At 43.1% G+C, this 24,350-nt stretch overlaps 1 protein-coding gene across 1 annotated transcript in view; it reads left to right on the top strand.

The window, feature by feature from the left end:
* The window catches only part of PLB1 (phospholipase B1), a 127,351-nt gene extending 104,267 nt beyond the window's left edge, over positions 1-23,084 (top strand). The window contains exons 51-57 of the mRNA XM_077282094.1: positions 3,004-3,069; positions 3,229-3,323; positions 14,803-14,884; positions 16,214-16,312; positions 20,414-20,509; positions 20,656-20,730; positions 22,133-23,084. Of these exons, the coding sequence (XP_077138209.1) occupies positions 3,004-3,069; positions 3,229-3,323; positions 14,803-14,884; positions 16,214-16,312; positions 20,414-20,509; positions 20,656-20,730; positions 22,133-22,369 (750 nt within the window). The 3' untranslated portion in view covers positions 22,370-23,084. The remainder of the gene's footprint in view (positions 1-3,003; positions 3,070-3,228; positions 3,324-14,802; positions 14,885-16,213; positions 16,313-20,413; positions 20,510-20,655; positions 20,731-22,132) is intronic.
* Positions 23,085-24,350: the final 1,266 nt, after the last annotated feature.

Below are 24,350 nucleotides of genomic sequence, written 5' to 3' on the forward strand. Positions count from 1 at the left end.
CTCATTCTTCTAGAATTTATATTTAAACTGCCGCATTCTTCTAGAATTTAAATTTAAACTGCCGCATTCTTCTAGAATTTATATTTAAACTGCCGCATTCTTCTAGAATTTAAATTTAAACTGCCGCATTCTTCTAGAATTTATATTTAAACTGCCTCATTCTTCTAGAATTTAATTTAAACTGCCGCATTCTTCTAGAATTTAAATTTAAAAATTTAAACTGCCTCATTCTTCTAGAATTTAAATTTAAACTGCCACATTCTTCTAGAATTTATATTTAAACTGCCACATTATTCTAGAATTTAAAATTAAACTGCCGCATTCTTCTAGAATTTATATTTAAACTGCCGCATTCTTCTAGAATTTATATTTAAACTGCCGCATTCTTCTAGAATTTATATTTAAATTGCCGCATTCTTCTAGAATTTATATTTAAACTGCCGCATTCTTCTAGAATTTATATTTAAACTGCCGCATTCTTCTAGAATTTATATTTAAACTGCCGCATTCTTCTAGAATTTATATTTAAATTGCCGCATTCTTCTAGAATTTATATTTAAACTGCCGCATTGTTCTAGAATTTAAATTTAAACTGCCGCATTCTTCTAGAATTTATATTTAAACTGCCGCATTCTTCTAGAATTTATATTTAAACTGCCTCATTCTTCTAGAATTTAAATTTAAACTGCCGCATTCTTCTAGAATTTATATTTAAAAATTTAAACTGCCTCATTCTTCTAGAATTTAAATTTAAACTGCCACATTCTTCTAGAATTTATATTTAAACTGCCACATTATTCTAGAATTTAAAATTAAACTGCCGCATTCTTCTAGAATTTATATTTAAACTGCCGCATTCTTCTAGAATTTATATTTAAACTGCCGCATTCTTCTAGAATTTATATTTAAATTGCCGCATTCTTCTAGAATTTATATTTAAACTGCCGCATTCTTCTAGAATTTATATTTAAACTGCCGCATTCTTCTAGAATTTATATTTAAACTGCCGCATTCTTCTAGAATTTATATTTAAACTGCCGCATTCTTCTAGAATTTATATTTAAATTGCCGCATTCTTCTAGAATTTATATTTAAACTGCCGCATTCTTCTAGAATTTATATTTTAACTGCCGCACTCTTCTAGAATTTATATTTAAGCTGCCGCATTCTTCTAGAATTTATATTTAAACTGCCGCATTCTTCTATAATTTCAACTTAAACTGCCGCATTCTTCTAGAATTTATATTTAAGCTGCCGCATTCTTCTAGAATTTATATTTAAACTGTCGCATTCGTCTAGAATTTAAATTTAAACTGTTGCATTCTTCTAGTATTTATAATTAAACTGTCGCATTCTTCTAGAATTTATATTTAAACTGCCACATTCTTCTAGAATTTATATTTAAACTGCCACATTATTCTAGAATTTAAAATTAAACTGCCGCATTCTTCTAGAATTTATATTTAATCTGCCGCATTCTTCTAGAATTTATATTTAAACTGCCGCATTCTTCTAGAATTTCAACTTAAACTGCCGCATTCTTCTAGAATTTATATTTAAGCTGCCGCATTCTTCTAGAATTTATATTTAAACTGTCGCATTCTTCTAGAATTTAAATTTAAACTGCCGCATTCGTCTAGAATTTATATTTAAGCTGCCGCATTCTTCTAGAATTTATATTTAAACTGCCACATTATTCTAGAATTTAAAATTAAACTGCCGCATTCTTCTAGAATTTATATTTAATCTGCCGCATTCTTTTAGAATTTATATTTAAACTGCCGCATTCTTCTAGAATTTATATTTAAACTGCCGCATTCTTCCAGAATTTAAAGTTAAACTGTCGCATTCTTCCAGAATTTAAAGTTAAACTGTCGCATTCTTCTAGAATTTAAATTTAAACTGTCGCATTCTTCTAGAATATAAACTTAAACTGTCGCATTCTTCTAGAATTTAAATCTAAACTGTCGCATTCTTCTAGAATTTATATTTAAACTGTCGCATTCTTCCAGAATTTAAATTTAAACTGCCGCATTCTTCTAGAATTTAAATTTAAACTGCCGCATTCTTCTAGAATTTATATTTAAACTGCTGCATTCTTCTACTGCCGCATTCTTCTAGAATTTAAATTTAAACTGCCGCATTCTTCTAGAATTTAAATTTAAACTGTCACATTCTTCCAGAATTTAAATTTAAACTGTCGCATTCTTCTAGAATTTATATTTAAGCTGCCGCTTTCTTCTAGAATTTATATTTAAGCTGCCGCATTCTTCTAGAATTTAAACTTAAACTGTCGCATTCTTCTAGAATTTAAATTTAAACTCACATTCTTCTAGAATTTATATTTAAACTGCCTCATTATTCTAGAATTTAAAATTAAACTGTCATATTCTTCTAGAATTTATATTTAAACTGCCGCATTCTTCTAGAATATGTATTTAAACTGCCACATTCTTCTAGAATTTATATTTAAACTGTCGCATTCTTCTAGAATTTATATTTAAACTGCCGCATTCTTCTAGAATTTATATTTAAACTGTTGCATTCTTCTAGAATTTATATTTAAACTGCCGCATTCTTCTAGAATTTATATTTAAACTGACACATTATTCTAGAATTTAAAATTAAAGTGTCGCATTCTTCTAGAATTTAAATCTAAACTGTCACATTCTTCCAGAATTTAAATTTAAACTGTCGCATTCTTCTAGAATTTATATTTAAACTGTCACATTCTTCCAGAATTTAAATTTAAACTGTCGCATTCTTCTAGAATTTAAATCTAAACTGTCACATTCTTCCAGAATTTAAATTTAAACTGTCGCATTCTTCTAGAATTTATATTTAAACTGCCACATTCTTCTAGAATTTAAACTTAAACTGCCGCTTTTTTTTCTAGAATTTACATATAAACTTCGCATTCTTCTAGAATTTATATTTAAGCGTCCAGGACAGGAATTTTTTACTGCTGAGATAATTAATAACGTTATTACATTTCTTTTCCAGGAGCGCCATTCTGTGACCAATCACGTGAAGTATGTGGAGACCGCAGTGAATATTTTCTATGAGAAGGTGCGGCCCTTACATTCACATCTGACACCCCTGACCCGTCCTATAGATACCCCCTGCTGTATTGTCCTATATGTTTTAAGCATGACTACTTTTCCATCGGACACTGGATGTTCACACACATCTCCCAGGATGTTCAGTATTTCTTTTGATTCCATATAGATTCCTCGTGCTTTTGTGAACCTGGTGCAAATCATGCAAATCGATGGACTGCGTGACATCAAAGGGGAGACGATTGGCTGCAGCCTCTTAAAGCCGTAAGTGTCCGTAACACAATGTGATCTGCTTACTGCTATCTTGAAATCAGTAAGAATGTGGCTGCTCTTGGTTTTCCTTGTGGAGATCCAGCTGCATTCTGGGAAAAGAGTATGGAAATGAGCTCTCATCCTGAAAATGGAAAGCTGTCTCTCTACTGCCACCTATGGGTAGCAAACCCAATAAAATGCATTGAAAAATGAAGACCGTGAGAATAAACAGAAGAAAACTGGAAGAAACTCACAAAAATAATATATAATGTACTTAAACCAGCTATGTCTGACTTCTCCACGTTCCTCTGTGCTGCTGTGAGGGCGCTCGTATTTATAAGGCTTTCTTATTAAGTCTATGGGCGTCACATGCACAACTAGGCGAAGTTTCTTGTATTGTAAATTGTAGGTCACAGGACTGGTCACATGACAATTGGGGGCTCCTAGAGGTGAAACCCCCCATCATTGTTTAATGATTTAGGTTAAGACCGCTCACACAGGAAGAAGGTGCTGCGCCGGGAGTCGGGACAGAGCGAGAGGGATGTCGGCACGGCAGTGCAATGTGGGACAGGTGAGTATGGGGGACGGGCGGATGAAGGAGGACATAAGCCAGCACGCCATGCAAGATAGGAGGGGGAGCGGGGGGGGGAGGGTGGAGAGATAAGCCATGCATACAGGGGGGGATATGAGCCAAGCATACGGGGGGGATATGAGCCATGCATACGGGGGGGATATGAGCCATGCATACAGGGGGGGGATATGAGCCATGCATACAGGGGGGGATATGAGCCATGCATACAGGGGGGGGATATGAGCCATGCATACAGGGGGGGGAATATGAGCCATGCATACAGGGGGGAATATGAGCCATGCATACAGAGGGGGGATATGAGCCATGCATACAGGAGGGGGGTCATTATACAGTATTGAGCATCATGTGGGATCATTATACAGTATGGAGAACTGTGTGTGGCCATTATACAGTATTGAACATCATGTGTGGCCGTTATACAATGTGGAGCATCATGTGTGGCCAATGGACGTTATACAGTATGGAGCATCATGTGTGGCCATTATACAGTATTGAGCATCATGTGGGATCATTATACAGTATGGAGAACTGTGTGTGGCCGTTATACAGTATGGAGCACTATGTGTGGCCATTATACAGTATGGAGCACTGTGTGGCCATTATACAGTATGGAGCACTGTGTGGCCATTATACATTATGGAGCATCATGTGTTGCCATTATACACTATGGAGCATCATGTGGCCATTATACAGTATTGAGCATCATGTGTGGCCATTATACAGTATGTAGAACTGCGTGTGGCCATTATACAGTATGGAGCATCATGTGTGGTGGCCGTTATACAGTATTGAGCATCATGTGTGGCCATTATACAGTATGGAGCACTGTGTGGCCATATTTTTTTTTGTTTATAATTATTGTATATAAAACAGTGTGATCAGCAGTGCTAAATGGCTGTGGTTAGGACGTGGATATGGGTGTGACTAGTTGTGAAATGGGGGTGGTCAGAAGCGTGGCCTAAAATTTGCCGCGGCGCACTACGTGCACCGCAAACTTTATACCTCCTTCCCTTCTTCAAAAGTTGGGAGGTATAGTACCGCATTTGCCAGATCATGGCAAGTGCCGCAAATCCCATAGGCAATGAATGAGGCCGAACGCAGTGTTGCTGTAAGTGATCCGTTACGCAGCACATGCAGAAAAACTGTTGTGAATTTGCTTTTTGCTCCCTCTAGTGGTTACTAGTTTTTTGACTCTGGTTTTTCTGTCATTCCTTTTATCCGCACCTGGGTCGTTAGTTAGGGGTGTTGCTATATAAGCTCCCTAGACCTTCAGTTCAATGCCTGGCAACGTAGTTATCAGAGCTAGTCTGCTGTGCTCTTGTCTACTGATCCTGGTTCCAGTTATATCAGCTAAGTCTGCCTTTTGCTTTTTGCTATTTGTTTTGGTTTTGTATTTTTGTCCAGCTTGTTCCAAATCTATATCCTGACCTTTGCTGGAAGCTCTAGGGGGCTGGTGTTCTCCCCCCGGACCGTTAGACGGTTCGGGGGTTCTTGAATTTCCAGTGTGGATTTTGATAGGGTTTTTGTTGACCATATAAGTTACCTTTCTTTATTCTGCTATCAGTAAGCGGGCCTCTCTGTGCTAAACCTGGTTCATTTCTGTGTTTGTCATTTCCTCTTACCTCACCGTTATTATTTGTGGGGGGCTTCTATCCAGCTTTGGGGTCCCCTTCTCTGGAGGCAAGAAAGGTCTTTTGTTTTCCTCTACTAGGGGTAGCTAGATTCTCCGGCTGGAGCGTGTCATCTAGAATCAACGTAGGAATGATCCCCGGCTACTTCTAGTGTTGGCGTTAGGAGTAGATATATGGTCAACCCAGTTACCACTGCCCTATGAGCTGGATTTTTGTATTCTGCAGACTTCCACGTACCTCTGAGACCCTCGCCATTGGGGTCATAACAGTTTGCCAGGCCAGTATTAAATGTTTAATGCGTTGCAGAAGAGGGATTATAAGAAAGAAGATTCTGAGTTTTTTTTTTTTTTTCTTTCTTCTTCCCCTTTACCTCAGAGTGGCTATGCTTGCTGCAGACATGAATGTCCAGACCTTGATTACAAGTGTGGACCAGCTGGCTACTCGTGTGCAGGGCATACAAGATTATGTTACCAGAAATCCTAGGTCAGAACCTAAAATACCGATTCCTGAACTGTTTTCCGGAGACAGGTTTAAGTTTAGGAATTTTGTGAATAATTGTAAATTGTTTTTGTCCCTGAGACCCTGTTCATCTGGAGACTCTGCTCAGCAAGTAAAAATAGTTATTTCGTTCTTACGGGGCGACCCTCAGGATTGGGCTTTTTCGCTGGCGCCAGGAGATCCGGCATTGGCTGATATTGATGCGTTTTTTCTGGCGCTCGGTTTACTTTATGAGGAACCCAATCTTGAGATTCAGGCAGAAAAGGCCTTGCTGGCTATGTCTCAGGGGCAGGACGAGGCTGAAGTGTATTGCCAAAAATTTCGGAAATGGTCCGTGCTGACACATTGGAACGAGTGTGCACTGGCCGCTAATTTTAGAAATGGCCTATCTGAAGCCATTAAGAATGTTATGGTGGGTTTTCCCATTCCCACAGGTCTCAATGATACTATGGCACTGGCTATTCAAATTGACCGGCGGTTGCGGGAGCGCAAAACCGCAAATTCCCTCATGGTGTTGTCTGAACAGACACCTAATTCGGTGCAATGTGATAGAAAAACCGCAAATTCCCTCATGGTGTTGTCTGAACAGACACCTGATTTAATGCAATGTGATAGAATCCTGACTAGAAATGAGCGGAAAATTCATAGACGCCGGAATGGCTTGTGCTACTACTGTGGTGATTCTACACATGTTATCTCAGCATGCTCTAAACGTATAGCTAAGGTTGTTAGTCCTGTCACCGTTGGTAATTTGCATCCTAAGTTTATTCTGTCTGTAACTTTGATTTGCTCACTGTCATCTTATCCTGTCATGGCGTTTGTAGATTCAGGTGCTGCCCTGAGTCTCATGGATCTCTCATTTGCTAAGCGCTGTGGTTTTACTCTTGAACCATTAGAAAATCCTATTCCTCTTAGGGGTATTGATGCTACGCCATTGGCAGCAAATAAACCGCAGTATTGGACACAGGTTATCATGTGCATGACTCCTGAACACCGCGAGGTGATACGTTTCCTGGTTTTACATAAAATGCATGATTTGGTTGTTTTAGGGCTGCCATGGTTACAGACCCATAATCCAGTCCTGGACTGGAAGGCTATGTCAGTCTCAAGTTGGGGCTGTCGTGGTATTCATGGGGATTCCCTGCCTGTGTCTATTGCTTCTTCTACGCCTTCGGAAGTTCCGGAGTATTTGTCTGATTATCAGGATGTCTTCAGTGAGTCTGAGTCCAGTGCACTGCCTCCTCATAGGGACTGTGACTGTGCTATAGATTTGATCCCAGGCAGTAAATTTCCTAAGGGAAGATTGTTTAATCTGTCGGTACCTGAACATACCGCTATGCGTTCATATATCAAGGAGTCTCTGGAGAAAGGACATATTCGTCCGTCTTCTTCCCCCCTTGGTGCGGGATTCTTTTTTGTGGCAAAAAAGGACGGATCTTTGAGACCTTGTATTGATTATCGGCTTTTAAATAAGATCACTGTCAAATTTCAGTATCCTTTACCGCTGTTGTCTGACTTGTTTGCCCGGATTAAAGGTGCCAAGTGGTTCACCAAGATAGACCTTCGTGGTGCGTACAACCTTGTGCGCATTAAGCAAGGTGATGAATGGAAAACCGCATTCAATACGCCCGAAGGTCATTTTGAGTACTTGGTGATGCCTTTTGGGCTCTCCAATGCGCCTTCAGTTTTTCAGTCCTTTATGCATGACATTTTCCGGAAGTATCTGGATAAATTTTTGATTGTTTATCTGGATGATATTTTGTTTTTTTCTGATGATTGGGATTCGCATGTGGAGCAGGTCAGGTTGGTCTTTAAAATTTTGCGTGAAAATTCTTTGTTTGTCAAGGGCTCAAAGTGTCTCTTTGGTGTACAGAAGGTTCCCTTTTTGGGGTTCATTTTTTCCCCTTCTGCTGTGGAGATGGACCCAGTCAAGGTCCGAGCTATTCTTGATTGGACTCAGCCCTCGTCGGTTAAGAGTCTTCAGAAGTTCTTGGGTTTCGCTAACTTCTACCGTCGTTTTATCGCTAATTTTTCTAGCATTGTGAAACCGTTGACGGATATGACCAAGAAGGGCTCCGATGTAGCTAACTGGGCTCCTGCTGCCGTGGAGGCTTTCCAGGAGTTGAAGCGCCGGTTTACTTCGGCGCCTGTTTTGTGCCAGCCCGATGTCTCACTTCCCTTTCAGGTTGAGGTGGATGCTTCAGAGATTGGAGCAGGGGCCGTTTTGTCGCAGAGAGGCCCTGGTTGCTCTGTTATGAAACCTTGTGCCTTTTTCTCCAGGAAGTTTTCGCCTGCCGAGCGAAATTATGATGTGGGCAATCGGGAGTTGTTGGCCATGAAATGGGCATTTGAGGAGTGGCGTCATTGGCTCGAGGGTGCTAAGCATCGTGTGGTGGTCTTGACTGATCACAAAAATCTGATGTATCTCGAGTCTGCTAAACGCCTTAATCCGAGACAGGCCCGCTGGTCATTGTTTTTCTCCCGCTTTGATTTTGTTGTCTCGTATTTACCAGGTTCAAAGAATGTGAAGGCCGATGCTCTTTCTAGGAGCTTTGTGCCTGATGCTCCTGGAGTCGCTGATCCTGTTGGTATTCTTAAAGATGGAGTTATCTTGTCAGCTGTTTCTCCGGATCTGCGACGTGTGTTGCAGAGATTTCAGGCTGATAGGCCTGAGTCTTGTCCACCTGACAGACTGTTTGTCCCGGATAAATGGACCAGCAGAGTCATTTCCGAGGTTCATTCCTCGGTGTTGGCAGGTCACCCGGGAATTTTTGGCACCAGAGATCTGGTGGCCAGGTCCTTTTGGTGGCCTTCCTTGTCAAGGGATGTGCGGTCATTTGTGCAGTCCTGTGGGACTTGTGCTCGAGCTAAGCCTTGCTGTTCTCGTGCCAGCGGTTTGCTCTTGCCCTTGCCTGTCCCGAAGAGACCTTGGACACATATCTCCATGGATTTCATTTCTGATCTTCCGCTATCTCAGGGCATGTCCGTTATCTGGGTGATATGTGATCGCTTCTCCAAGATGGTCCATTTGGTTCCTTTGCCTAAGCTGCCTTCCTCTTCCGATCTGGTTCCTGTGTTTTTCCAGAACGTGGTTCGTTTGCACGGCATCCCTGAGAATATTGTGTCAGACAGAGGATCCCAGTTCGTTTCTAGGTTCTGGCGATCCTTTTGTAGTAGGATGGGCATTGATTTGTCGTTTTCGTCTGCTTTCCATCCTCAGACTAATGGACAGACGGAGCGAACCAATCAGACTTTGGAGGCTTATTTGAGGTGTTTTGTCTCTGCTGATCAGGACGATTGGGTGACATTCTTGCCGTTGGCTGAGTTTGCCCTTAATAATCGGGCTAGTTCCGCCACCTTGGTTTCGCCTTTTTTCTGCAACTCTGGTTTCCATCCTCGCTTTTCTTCGGGTCATGTGGAGCCTTCTGACTGTCCTGGGGTGGATTCTGTGGTAGATAGGTTGCAGCGGATCTGGAATCATGTGGTGGACAACTTGAAGTTGTCACAGGAGAGGGCTCAGCGCTTTGCCAACCGCCGCCGCGGTGTGGGTCCCCGACTACGCGTTGGGGATTTGGTATGGCTTTCTTCCCGCTTTGTTCCTATGAAGGTCTCCTCTCCCAAATTTAAACCTCGTTTTATTGGGCCTTACAAGATATTGGAAATCCTTAATCCTGTATCTTTTCGTCTGGATCTTCCTGTGTCGTTTGCTATTCACAATGTATTTCATAGGTCCTTGTTGCGGCGGTACATTGTGCCTGTAGTTCCTTCTGCTGAGCCTCCTGCTCCGGTGTTGGTTGAGGGCGAGTTGGAGTACGTGGTGGAGAAGATCTTGGATTCTCGCCTCTCCAGGCGGAGGCTTCAGTACCTGGTCAAGTGGAAGGGCTATGGTCAGGAGGATAATTCCTGGGTGGTCGCCTCTGATGTTCATGCGGCCGATTTAGTTCGTGCCTTTCATGCCGCTCATCCTGATCGCCCTGGTGGTCGTGGTGAGGGTTCGGTGACCCCTCACTAAGGGGGGGGTACTGTTGTGAATTTGCTTTTTGCTCCCTCTAGTGGTTACTAGTTTTTTGACTCTGGTTTTTCTGTCATTCCTTTTATCCGCACCTGGGTCGTTAGTTAGGGGTGTTGCTATATAAGCTCCCTAGACCTTCAGTTCAATGCCTGGCAACGTAGTTATCAGAGCTAGTCTGCTGTGCTCTTGTCTACTGATCCTGGTTCCAGTTATATCAGCTAAGTCTGCCTTTTGCTTTTTGCTATTTGTTTTGGTTTTGTATTTTTGTCCAGCTTGTTCCAAATCTATATCCTGACCTTTGCTGGAAGCTCTAGGGGGCTGGTGTTCTCCCCCCGGACCGTTAGACGGTTCGGGGGTTCTTGAATTTCCAGTGTGGATTTTGATAGGGTTTTTGTTGACCATATAAGTTACCTTTCTTTATTCTGCTATCAGTAAGCGGGCCTCTCTGTGCTAAACCTGGTTCATTTCTGTGTTTGTCATTTCCTCTTACCTCACCGTTATTATTTGTGGGGGGCTTCTATCCAGCTTTGGGGTCCCCTTCTCTGGAGGCAAGAAAGGTCTTTTGTTTTCCTCTACTAGGGGTAGCTAGATTCTCCGGCTGGAGCGTGTCATCTAGAATCAACGTAGGAATGATCCCCGGCTACTTCTAGTGTTGGCGTTAGGAGTAGATATATGGTCAACCCAGTTACCACTGCCCTATGAGCTGGATTTTTGTATTCTGCAGACTTCCACGTACCTCTGAGACCCTCGCCATTGGGGTCATAACAAAAACTGCCCGATCTGCTGCAAAAGGCGACTTTCACATCAGCGATTCTTGCCAAAGTCACTGCCGATAGTGTCATACTCACCAAAGGGGGAGGCAGCACTAAAAGTGCCTAGGACAGCAGAAACTCTAAATACGGCCTTGGGGGGGCTACATTATATTCTGTGGGGGGACTGCATTATACTCAGGGTACTACATTATATTACGGGGGGCTACATCATACTATATGAGGGGGTTACAGTATACTCTATGGGGGGGCTGCATTATATTCTGTGGTGGAACTGCATTCTCTCAGGGGACTACATTATATTCTGTGGTGGGTTGCATTATACTATATGAGGGGGGCTGCATTAAACCTTATGGGGGTGCTACATTATATTCTATGGTGGGGACTGCGTCATACCTGAGGGGGTTGCATTATATTTTGTGGGGTGCTGCATTATATTCTATGAGAGCGGACCGCATTATATTTTATGAGGGGGCTACATTATATTCTGTGAGGGGGCTACCCCAACCCTTGCTACATACTGTAATTAAGACGTGAACTACCTTATATTATTGTTATGGACTGGTAATTTAGGAGCGACATGCGACTAGCTCTGAGCAGGTGGTATCACAGCCCATTCTGACGTCTGTATCCCCTCTGTTCCGCTCTAGTCAGAATCCTATCACATTGCATAGGCTCAGGACTCTGTTCAGAGGATGCTGCCATGTGGTGCACCACTTTGCACTCGCGCAGGCGCCGATCAATCTGAATGGCTAGAGACATAGATTCGCTCAGACCAACAGGCGTGGGGAACCCCACCATAACATCTTTAAGGGCTTCAGAAAGACCCTTTCTGAAAATTGCTGCCAGAGCGTCCTCATTCCATTTAGTGAGCACAGACCATTTTCTAAATTTCTGGCAGTATACTTCTGCCGCTTCCTGACCCTGACACAGGGCCAACAAGGTTTTTTCCGCATGATCCACAGAGTTAGGTTCGTCATACAATAATCCGAGCGATTGAAAAAATGCATCTACATTAAGCAACGCCGGATCCCCTGACTCAAGGGAGAATGCCCAGTCCTGAGGGTCACCACGCAGCAGAGAAATAACTATTTTAACTTGCTGAGTGGGGTCACCAGAGGAACGGGGTTTCAGAGCAAAAAACAATTTGCAGTTATTTTTGAAGTTCAAAAACTTAGATCTATCCCCGTAAAACAAATCTGGAGTAGGAATTCTAGGCTCTAAGGCCGGAGTCTGAACAACATAATCTTGGATAATCTGAACTCTTGCAGCAAGCTGATCCACACGAGAAAACAAACCCTGAACATCCATGTCCGTGCCCAAATCCACCCAGAGATTAAGAGGAAGGAAAAAGACAAAACAGACTAAAGAAAAAAAAAAATGGCTCAGAACGCTTTTTCTTTTCCTTCTTTTGAGATGCATTCAACTCATTTTTGGCCAGTTGTACTGTTATGGACTGGTAATTTAGGAGCGACATGCGACTAGCTCTGAGCAGGTGGTAACTATACAGACCGCAGTTCCTGATCTTAACACACTAGCAGTAGCCGTGGGATGTTCCTGTCACTCCCTGGACACCTCGTCACAGCCGGAGAACTAGCTACCCCTGAAGGTAGAAATAGGAAAGCTATCTTGCCTCAGAGAAAATCCCCAAAGGATAGGACAGCCCCCCCCCCACAAATAATGACTGTGAGAGGAGAAGGAAATGACATATGTAGTATGAAACAAGATTTAGCAAAGGAGGCCACTACTAGCTAGACAGAATTAGTACAGGACAGAAAACTGTGCGGTCAGTAATAAAAACTAGAAAAAGTCCACCGCAGAGATATGCAAAAATCTCCACACCTGACTAAAGGTGTGGAGGGCAAAATCTGCAGCCCAGAGCTTCCAGCTTAGCTGAATAGATCCATACTGATAAGCTGGACAAATGAGCAAAACATAGAATGTGCTGAACAATAAAGTCCACAACAAGTGGACTGCAAAAGGACAAGCAAGGACTTATCTTTGCTGAACTGGACAGAGTGTCAGGGAAATCCAAAAGAGCAGTGACTCCAAGCAGGAACAATTGACAACTGGCATTGATTGAGGGATAAGGCCAGACTAAAATAGCCGAGCCAGAAAGACGATCAGTGGAAGCAGCTGCTGATGTTAAATCCAAGAAGCAGCTATACCACTCAAAACCACAGGAGGGAGCCCAAGAGCAGAATTCACAAAAGTGCTACTTACAACCACCGGAGGGAGCCCAAGAGCGGAATTCACAACAATTATACCCTGATATTAGCGATTTTTACCGCACAATTGGTGGTCTTGTATCTATTTCTATGTAGCTACATAGTGGGCCCCAAGAATGATTTTCTCTGGTGGGCCCAAGGTGCTCCAGCCCGATGCTGGTTGTCACTAATTGTAGAGGAGGAGGAGAGCTGTGACATCACCTATTGTGAATGGAGGATCCTGTGTTATCTACTGTATATAGAGGTGTTATCAGTCATTGTACAGGAGGAGAAGGTGAGCTGTGACATCACCTATTGTGAATGGAGGATCCTGTGTTATCTACTGTATACAGGGGTGTTATCAGTCATTATACAGGAGGAGAAGGTGAGCTGTGACATCACCTATTGTGAATGGAGGATCCTGTGTTATCTACTGTATACAGGGGTGTTATCAGTCATTATACAGGAGGAGAAGGTGAGCTGTGACATCACCTATTGTGAATGGTGGATCCTGTGTTATCTACTGTATATAGAGGTGTTATCAGTCATTGCACAGGAGGAGGAGGTGAGCTGTGACATCACCTATTGTGAATGGAGGATCCTGTGTTATCTACTGTATATAGAGGTGTTATCAGTCATTGTACAGGAGGAGGAGGTGAGCTGTGACATCACCTATTGTGAATGGTGGATCCTGTGTTATCTACTGTATATAGAGGTGTTATCAGTCATTGTACAGGAGGAGATGGTGAGCTGTGACATCACCTATTGTGAATGGTGGATCCTGTGTTATCTACTGTATATAGAGGTGTTATCAGTCATTATACAGGAGGAGAAGGTGAGCTGTGACATCACCTATTGTGAATGGTGGATCCTGTGTTATCTACTGTATATAGAGGTGTTATCAGTCATTGTACAGGAGGAGGAGGTGAGCTGTGACATCACCTATTGAAGATGATGGATCCTGTGTTATCTACTGTATATAGAGGTGTTATCAGTCATTGTACAGGAGGAGGAGGTGAGCTGTGACATCACCTATTGTGAATGGTGGATCCGGTGTTATCTACTGTATACAGGGGTGTTATCAGTCATTATACAGGAGGAGAAGGTGAGCTGTGACATCACCTATTGTGAATGGTGGATCCTGTGTTATCTACTGTATATAGAGGTGTTATCAGTCATTGTACAGGAGGAGGAGGTGAGCTGTGACATCACCTATTGAAGATGATGGATCCTGTGTTATCTACTGTATATAGAGGTGTTATCAGTCATTGTACAGGAGGAGGTGAGCTGTGACATCACCTATTGTGAATGGTGGATCCTGTGTTATCTACTGTATATAGAGGTGTTATCAGTCATTGTACAGGAGGAGGAGGTGAGCTGTGACATCACCTAATGAAGATGATGGATTCTGTGTTATCTACTGTACATAGAGGGGTTACCTTTCATTGTAATGTGGTCTGTGATGATAATGAGACTGCTGAAAATTTTTCTGTACAGAACAGAAAGTGTGAGTCTAGTATTAGCCTCATTGGCCAGTGTGAAAATTGCAAGATTTCATTTTTTTTTATATAATAGTCTAATTGAAAATGACATTTAAAAATTATATTTATCCTATAAATCGGATTTAAGCAGAGGCCATGTTATGATGACACATTCCCTTTATACTCATTTAGGTGGATGAATCCAGTCAAATTAATCTCCAGTCCTTATTGCATAAATGAGAAAGTTCTTAATTACATACATGCACTAAATAATGAAGGATTTGTGTTCTCTTCTTCCAGAAATTTTTGTCCTTGCATCATTAACCCTCCAGAAGGATCCCCAGAATACACTGAAATGAAGACCTTTAACAGAGATTTGCAGGTGGGTGATGAGATAATGTCACATAGGTCGTATTCTGCTAAGAAAACAAAAACCTATACAGAAAAAGATACCAGAAATAACAACTTATATAGTCTAATGAAAGAAACTATAAAGATTAACCCTTAAAAAATTCATCAGACCAAAAATTATTCCATAAAATTATATTTTTATTTAAAATCAAATGCAATCACAATAATATCACCAAAATATATGGAATTCTTTATTAAAAATTAAAATCAAACAGTTTAAAACAAATAATTACTATTAAAAGCATATAGAATGTACAATAATAATTTCATATATCTCCTCCAAAAGAGGTTTTCTGGGGATTTAATTATATTTAATAAAAAAACCCGTATGTGCAGGACAGGGCAATTCCAAACTGATCAGTACATAAAAACTATATAATGCAGCAAATAATATTAATTTAATAATATAATATGTGATAAAAAATATATATATAAATAAATAAATTATATAAAAATTGTGTAAATATATGTGTGTATACACATACACACACCTCCCTAGTGTATAACAACCAAATATTCAATTATAATAAAGTGCAATAGTGCAATTACTGTAAAAATATTTAAATTGCATACAAAACATACCACATGTGATAAAAAAAGGTGATTGAAAATCTAACACTAATAATAATGATACTATAGTTCCTATCACAATGCTGCAAATTATACCAAAATCTAGTGCCAACAAGTGTTTGTATTATACTGACCAGTTAGGGATGCCACTGCCCCGCACACACCACTCCAACGCACGTTTCGCTCGCTGCTTCGTCGCTTTTAATAGTAATTATTTGTTTTAAACTGTTTGATTTTAATTTTTAATAAAGATTTCCATATATTTTGGTGATATTATTGTGATTGCATTTGATTTTAAATAAAAATATAATTTTATGGAATAATTTTTGGTCTGATGAATTTTTTAAGGGTTAATACGTATTCTGCTAAGGGCAGGTCTCCCTACACAGAGGCGTCTCACACAGCTGAACTTCACCACTAGGGGGCGCCTCATACACACAGTCTTATAAATCTGCATCTGGCTGTCACCAAACTTTCCCCGAGCGTCACAGCAAATCTGACCATTAATGAGAGACACAATCATAAACCTTATAGCACCTCGTGCACATGTGTCAGAAAGGCTTTGATGGAAAAGCGGCATTAATGGCTAAATTAATTCTCGCCCAATTTTCCCCAAAACAGATATAATGAATGTAAACCTCAGATTTGGGGGCTGGAGTGCTCTTCACGAATCATATATTGTGATCGGTAATAACGGACACTTTCTCATTCTTCTTCTTCTTATGATCAGGTCCATGTAGCTGCTCTGGCTGAAAAATTCAAAGATCGGGAAGATTTTGCTGTGGTGGCTCAACCATTCTTCACCAACACTGTGGTTCCCGTGGACGGCGTAAGTTACAATCAATGAGACACACTGAGAAGAGAGTGCGAATAGTGACCGAGGAGTAGTGGAGAATTCTGGATTAGTCCTGGAGGAGTAGTGGAGAATTCTGGATTAGTCCTGGAGGGATAGTGGAGAATTCTGGATTAGTCCTGGAGGAGTAGTGGAGAATTCTGGATTAGTCCTGGAGGGATAGTGGAGAACTCTGGATTAGTCCTGGAGGGATAGCGGAGATTTCTGGATTAGTCCTGGAGGAGTAGTGGAGAATTCTGGATTAGTCCTGGAGGGATAGTGGAGAACTCTGGATTAGTCCTGGAGGGATAGTGGAGAATTCTGGATTAGTCCTGGAGGAGTAGTGGAGAATTCTGGATTAGTCCTGGAGGAGTAGTGGAGAATTCTGGATTAGTCCTGGAGGAGTAGTGGAGAATTCTGGATTAGTCCTGGAGGAGTAGTGGAGAATTCTGGATTAGTCCTGGAGGAGTAGTGGAGAATTCTGGATTAGTCCTGGAGGGATAGCGGAGATTTCTGGATTAGTCCTGGAGGAGTAGTGGAGAATTCTGGATTAGTCCTGGAGGGATAGCGGAGATTTCTGGATTAGTCCTGGAGGAGTAGTGGAGAATTCTGGATTAGTCCTGGAGGAGTAGTGGAGAATTCTGGATTAGTCCTGGAGGGATAGCGGAGATTTCTGGATTAGTCCTGGAGGAGTAGTGGAAAATTCTGGATTAGTCCTGGAGGAGTAGTGGAGAATTCTGGATTAGTCCTGGAGGAGTAGTGGAGAATTCTGGATTAGTCCTGGAGGAGTAGTGGAGAATTCTGGATTAGTCCTGGAGGAGTAGTGGAGAATTCTGGATTAGTCCTGGAGGAGTAGTGGAGAATTCTGGATTAGTCCTGGAGGGATAGCGGAGATTTCTGGATTAGTCCTGGAGGAGTAGTGGAAAATTCTGGATTAGTCCTGGAGGAGTAGTGGAGAATTCTGGATTAGTCCTGGAGGAGTAGTGGAGAATTCTGGATTAGTCCTGGAGGAGTAGTGGAGAATTCTGGATTAGTCCTGGAGGAGTAGTGGAGAATTCTGGATTAGTCCTGGAGGAGTAGTGGAGAATTCTGGATTAGTCCTGGCGGAATAGTGGAGAATTCTGGATTAGTCCTGGAGGAGTAGTGGAGAATTCTGGATTAGTCCTGGAGGAGTAGTGGAGAATTCTGGATTAGTCCTGGAGGAGTAGTGGAGAATTCTGGATTAGTCCTGGCGGAGTAGTGGAGAATTCTGGATTAGTCCTGGAGGAGTAGTGGAGAATTCTGGATTAGTCCTGGCGGAGTAGTGGAGAATTCTGGATTAGTCCTGGAGGAGTAGTGGAGAATTCTGGATTAGTCCTGGCGGAGTAGTGGAGAATTCTGGATTAGTCCTGGAGGAGTAGTGGAGAATTCTGGATTAGTCCTGGAGGAGTAGTGGAAAATTCTGTATTAGTCCTGGAGGAGGAGTGTAGAGATGTGGATTAGTCCTGGAGGAGGAGTGTACAGCTGCGGATTAGTCCTGGAGAAGGAGTGTAGAGCTGTGGATTAGTCCTGGAGGAGTACTGTAGATTTCTGGTTTAATCCTGGAGGAGGAGTGTAGAGCTCGGGATTAGTCCTGGAGGAGGAGTGAAGAACTCGGGATTAGTCCTGGAGGAGGAGTGTAGAGCTCGGGATTAGTCCTGGAGGAGGAGTGTAGAACTCGGGATTAGTCCTGGAGGAGTAGAGTAGAGCTCGGGATTATTCCTGGAGGAGTAGAGTAGAGCTGTGGATTAGTCCTGGAGGAGTAGAGTAGAGCTCGGGATTAGTCCTGGAGGAGGAGTGTAGATTTTTGGATTAGTCCTGGAGGAGTGTAGAGCTGTGGTTTAGTCCTGGAGGAGTAGTGTAGATATCTGGTTTAGTCATAGAGGAATAGTCTAGAGCTGTGGATTAGTCCTGGAGGAGTAGAGTATAGCTGTGGTTTAGTCCTGGAAGAGTAGAGTAGAGCTCAGATTAGTCCTGGAGGAGGAGCGTACAGCTGTGGATTAGTCCTGTAGAAGGAGTGTAGAGCTGTGGTTTAGTTCTGGAGTAGAGTAGAGTAGAGCTCTGGATTAGTCCTGGAGGAGTAGAGTAGAGTAGAGCTCTGGATTAGTCCTGGAGGAGTAGAGTAGAGTAGAGCTCTGGATTAGTCCTGGAGGAGTAGAGTAGAGCTGTGGATTAGTCCTGGAGGAGTAGAGTAGAGCTCGGGATTAGTCCTGGAGGAGGAGTCTAGATTTCTGGATTAGCACTCATCTTCAGCAAACGTGGAATAGATTTATTTGTAGCACTTGCGGTGGATTCCGTGTCTGGAGGTCGTGCCTCTCTTTCTCCTGTTACATCATCCTCAGACTGCAGGTGTTTTACTTTATAGGTGGTCATCGCCCCACCATACTAGCACTCTGCCTAAGTTATATTACTCCTATCCTTTGTGCCCTATAGTGTGGCGGCGTCTTTGTACATTGATTGGGTACTGTTTCTTTCCCCATGAACACAGCCCTACTGGCTATCATTAGCACGTGACTGATGAAAGTCCCTTTGGACTGAAACGTTTCAAGTGCTACAAATAAATCTATTCCACGTTTGCTGAAGATGAGTGCTAGACTTCTTTTTTATTTGTATTGATGGTCTGGGAACCTAGTCTATGCACCATATAGTGACTGTGCACACGGTGTTTTCACTTAGATTTCTGGATTAGTCCTGGAGGAGTAGTGTAGAGCTCGGATTAGTCCTGGAGGAGGAGTCTAGATTTTTGGATTAGTCCTGGAGGAGTAGAGTAGAGCTTGGATTAGTCCTGGAGGAGTAGAGTAGAGCTTGGATTAGTCCTGGAGGAGTAGAGTAGAGCTTGGGATTAGTCCTGGAGGAGTAGAGTAGAGCTCGGGATTAGTCCTGGAGGAGTAGAGTAGAGCTCGGGATTAGTCCTGGAGGAGTATTGTAGAGCTGTGGATTAGTCCTGGAGGAGGAGTCTAGATTTTTGGATTAGTCCTGGAGGAGTAGTGTAGAGCTCGGATTAGTCCTGGAGGAGTAGAGTAGAGCTCGGGATTAGTCCTGGAGGAGTAGTGTAGAGCTGTGGATTAGTCCTGGAGGAGTAGTGTAGAGCTGTGGATTAGTCCTGGAGGAGTAGAGTAGAGCTCGGGATTAGTCCTGGAGGAGTAGAGTAGAGCTCGGGATTAGTCCTGGAGGAGTAGAGTAGAGCTCGGGATTAGTCCTGGAAGAGTATTGTAGAGCTGTGGATTAGTCCTGGAGGAGTAGAGTAGAGCTCGGATTAGTCCTGGAGGAGTAGTGTAGAGCTCGGCTTTGTCCTAGAGGAGGAGTCTAGATTTTTGGATTAGTCCTGGAGTAGTAGTGTAGAGCTCAGATTAGTCCAGGAGGAGTAGAGTAGAGCTCGGGATTAGTCCAGGAGGAGTAGAGTAGAGCTCGGGATTAGTCCTGGAGGAGTAGAGTAGAACTCGGGATTAGTCCTGGAGGAGTAGTGTAGAGCTGTGGATTAGTCCTGGAGGAGTAGTGTAGAGCTGTGGATTAGTCCTGGAGGAGTAGAGTAGAGCTCGGGATTAGTCCTGGAGGAGCAGAGTAGAGCTCGGGATTAGTCCTGGAGGAGGAGTCTAGATTTTTGGATTAGTCCTGGAGGAGTAGAGTAGAGTTCGGATTAGTCCTGGAGGAGTAGAGTAGAGTAGAGCTCGGGATTAGTCCTGGAGGAGGAGTCTAGATTTTTGGATTAGTCCTGGAAGAGTGGAGTAGAGCTCGGGATTAGTCCTGGAGGAGTAGAGTAGAGCTCGGGATTAGTCCTGGAGGAGGAGTCTAGATTTTTGGATTAATCCTGGAGGAGTAGAGTAGAGCTCGGATTAGTCCTGGAGGAGTAGAGTAGAGTAGAGCTCGTGATTAGTCCTGGAGGAGTAGAGTAGAGCTCGGATTAGTCCTGGAGGAGTAGAGTAGAGCTCGGATTAGTCCTGGAGGAGTAGAGTAGAGCTCAGATTAGTCCTGGAGGAGTAGACTAGAGCTCGGGATTAGTCCTGGAGGAGTAGTGTAGAGCTCGGATTAGTCCTGGAGGAGTAGTGTTCACCATGTTCATATGTTGTCTCTTTACCGCAGGACGGTGAACCGGACATTTCCTACTTCGCAGCAGACTGCTTCCATTTCTCAGAGAGAGGACAGGCTGAGATGGCCATCGCCCTGTGGAACAACATGGTAACACCAGTGGGGGGCGCTCTACATGTCACATGTGTCCAAGCTGAAATACAATATCTGAAATTCACCAGTTGACTTGTATTCCAATATTAATATCTCACTGGACGTGTGATGATGAGATGTTTCCTCCTCTGTTTTGTCCTCAGATTGAGCCAGTAGGCCAAAAACTGAGCTACAACAACTTCACCCGCAGCCGCTCCAAAATAAACTGTCCGACCAACGTAAGTACAATAGTATGGGATAATAGCCAAGCTTGGAAAGTCCAACTCACATATACAGAGGGCCAACATTAAAAGCTTGGCCAAAGTTGAGGGCCAACCTCGATATTTATTTGAAAAAAAAGTCTACAATTGAGGAAATTTTTCCTTATCATCAAGTATAACAATGAACCTTTACATATGGAAACAAACTTAAAGGGGTTGTCCCTCAAACAAGCCTTCACATGCATGGTATGGTGACCCTACTGTACCCCCTCTCAACCTCCCCATCAAAGTATGGTGACCCCAACACAGTATGATTCCCCAACTGTAATTCCCCCACAGCCCTCCAGATGGTAGAATGGCCCCCACATAGTGCCCCATACAGTATAATGTCCCACACATAGTGCCCTATACAGTATAATGGCCCCACACAGTGCTTCATACAGTATAATGGCCCCACATAGTTCTTCATACAGTATAATGGCCCCGCATAGTCCTCCATACAGTATAATGGCCCCACATAGTCCTCCATACAGTATAATAACCCCACATAGTGCTCCATACTGTATAATGACCCCACATAGTGCTCCATACAGTATAATGGCCTCACAGAGTGCTCCATACAGTATAATGGCCCCACATGGTCCTCAATACCGTATAATGGCCCCACATAGTGCTCCAAGCGGTATAATGTCCACACATAGTCCTCCATACAGTATAAGGGCCCCACATAGTGCTCCAAGTGGTGTAGTGTCCACACATAGTCACCCATACAGTATAATGGCCCCATACAGTGCTCCATACAGTATAATGGCCCCACATAGTCCTTCATATAGTATAATGGCCCCACATAGTGCCCCATACAGTGTAATAGCCCCACAAAGTGCTCCATATAGTATAAAAGCCTCACATAATGCAGTATAATGGACCCCACACAGTGCTCCATACAGTATAATGGCCCCACATAGTCCTTCATACAGTATAATGGCCCCACATAGTCCTCCATACAGTATAATAGCCCCACATAGTTCTTCATACAGTATAATGGCCCCACATAGTGCTCCATAAAGTAAAATGGCCCCACATAGTGCTCCATACTGTATAATGGCCACACATAGTGCTCTATACAGTATATTGGCCCCCACCTAGTGCCCCATACAGTATAATAGCCCCACATAGTCCTTCATACAGTATAATAGCCACACATAGTGCTTAATACTGTCTAAGCCTTGACGAATGTATACTGGTAAACTTTGAGCTGTACTCACTATTCTACATTACATTACTAATCCTGCACTGAATACTGGTGTCTGTATTTGCGCCCCTTCATTTTATGTCCCCTCCCCCACATACCTGAGGTTAGGGTTATGGTAGACATTTAGGAGTATGGCCCACATGTAATGTCTCCTCTTCTCTGTCTCAGGACCACCCGTTCCTCTACACCCTGAAGAACAGTGGTCTCCCAGATGTTGATCTCCCACCTGAAGCTGATGGCGATGGTGATAGTGACGGTGACCAGGTGCCGATGTGGTCGGTGATTGTGGCCTCCATCGGCGGCGTGGCTCTGGGTTGTGCCGTGGTCGGGATAGCGGTCTGCCTGAGGAACCGGAGGAGATCTAATAAGAAGAAGCGGATGAGTGAGAGCGGCTCCTCCTTCTGAGGGGGGTCATCAAGAACAAAGGCGCAGAGTGGGATACCCCAAAACATTTGTACATAATATTCACTCCGGAAATGTCAAACCCCAGAAGACCATGGACTGATACCTGGACAGAATTCACCTGCAGAATTACACCCCCGTAGGACACTGTGTCGCCATGCCATGTGTCACGCTTCAGCCACATCCAGAGCTGCATTCATAATTCTGCTGGTTACCACTTGGAATCATCTGCGCCGCTTAGTGGACGGGTGGTTTTCAGTATTGGGTGATGATGCAATGTGTGGAGGCAGCTCTACATGTCCAAGGATGCAGACCCTGAACAAGCAGGGGTGGCTGACAAATAGCAAAGCACAAGAGGTGACCAGATGGGTTGTGAACGCCATAAATCTGCAAAACAGCTCACCTGCCAACCCCGTCCATTAAGGGTGTAGTCTGTGCGCACCCCGCACCCCTCAGGACCCCCGAGATTCCCATTATATGGGTGCACCTGGACTGTAATAGCACCACGACTCCGCAGACCCTCTCTGCATTCAGCCCCCCGAGCAGGAGCACAAAACGCTGGGAATAATGATGAGTTTACACCCCGGGCGTCTGTAAATAAGCAAAAAGTACCGTAATTAATGCCGCAGCCTGATAATGTGTCTCTAATGGACCCTGTAATATAATGTGATGTTCTGTGCACACGACCCAGGCGTAATAAAGGACATGAAGAAACGTGGACATGTGTTTGCATCTCCAGTTCTTGTGAAACTACAACTCCCAGCATGCACTGTGCCAGCTGCTATCACTCTGTGTGTAACCCTGGAGGGGCAGGGAAGAGAATGAGGACAAGATGAAAATTCTGTAGACAGAAATGCAGATATCAAAGTCGCCACTAGATGGCTAAATGGCGCAAGCTGAATGTAAAATATATATATATATATATATATATATATATATATATATATATATATATATATATATATATATATATATATATATATTATCCAGAAAAATGAAGGCAGCACTCCAATAGAAAAAATAAAAGTGGTTTATTGGCCCATGTGCGACGTTTCAGTCCAGGATGTGGACCTTTCTCAATGATAATAGCATGAGGTTTGGTATATACCTGGAAAGATTTTTTGCACCCTTTGTTTTCTTTTGGTGCTGCTTTTTGTTTTCTTTTTCTCTCTCTCTCTCTCTCTCTCTATATATATATATATATATATATATATATATATATATATATATACTAGATGGTGGTCCGATTCTAAAGTATCGGGTATTCTAGAATATGCATGTCCATGTAGTATATAGCACAGCCACGTAGTATATTGCCCAGCCACGTAGTATATTGCCCAGCCACGTAGTATACAGCACAGACACGTAGTATACTGCTCAGTCACGTAGTATACAGCACAGACACGTAGTATATTGCCCAACCACGTAATATACAGCACAGAGCCACGTAGTATATTGCCCAGTCACGTAGTATGCACCATATCCCTGTTAAAAAAAAATAATTAAAAAATAGTTACATACTCACCCTCCGTTGGCCCCCGGATCAAAGCGGCCGGTTACCGATGGTCCTCGCGCGCTCCGGTCTGAAGAGTACATTGAGGTCTCGCGAGATGGTGACGTAGCGGTCTCGCAAGACCGCACGTCATCATCTCGCGAGACCGCAATGCATGGAGCGGTCACCGGGGCGTCACGAGGAGTGTCGGTAACCGGACGCTTCGATCCGGGGGCCAACGGGGGTGAGTATGTAACTATTTTTTATTTTTTAAATTATTTTTAACATTAGATCTTTTTACTATTCATGCTGCATAGGCAGCATGAATAGTAAAAATTTGGTCACACAGGGTTAATAGCAGCGTTAACCCAGTGTGTTACACCGCGGTCCGTTACCGCTGCCATTAACCCTGTGTGAGGGCAGACTGGAGGGGAGTACGGAGCGGGCACTGACTGCGGGGAGGAAGGAGCGGCCATTTTTCCGCCGGACTGT

Source organism: Ranitomeya variabilis, chromosome 2 (genome assembly GCF_051348905.1).
Source record: "Ranitomeya variabilis isolate aRanVar5 chromosome 2, aRanVar5.hap1, whole genome shotgun sequence".
Classification (NCBI taxonomy): Eukaryota; Metazoa; Chordata; class Amphibia; order Anura; family Dendrobatidae; genus Ranitomeya; species Ranitomeya variabilis.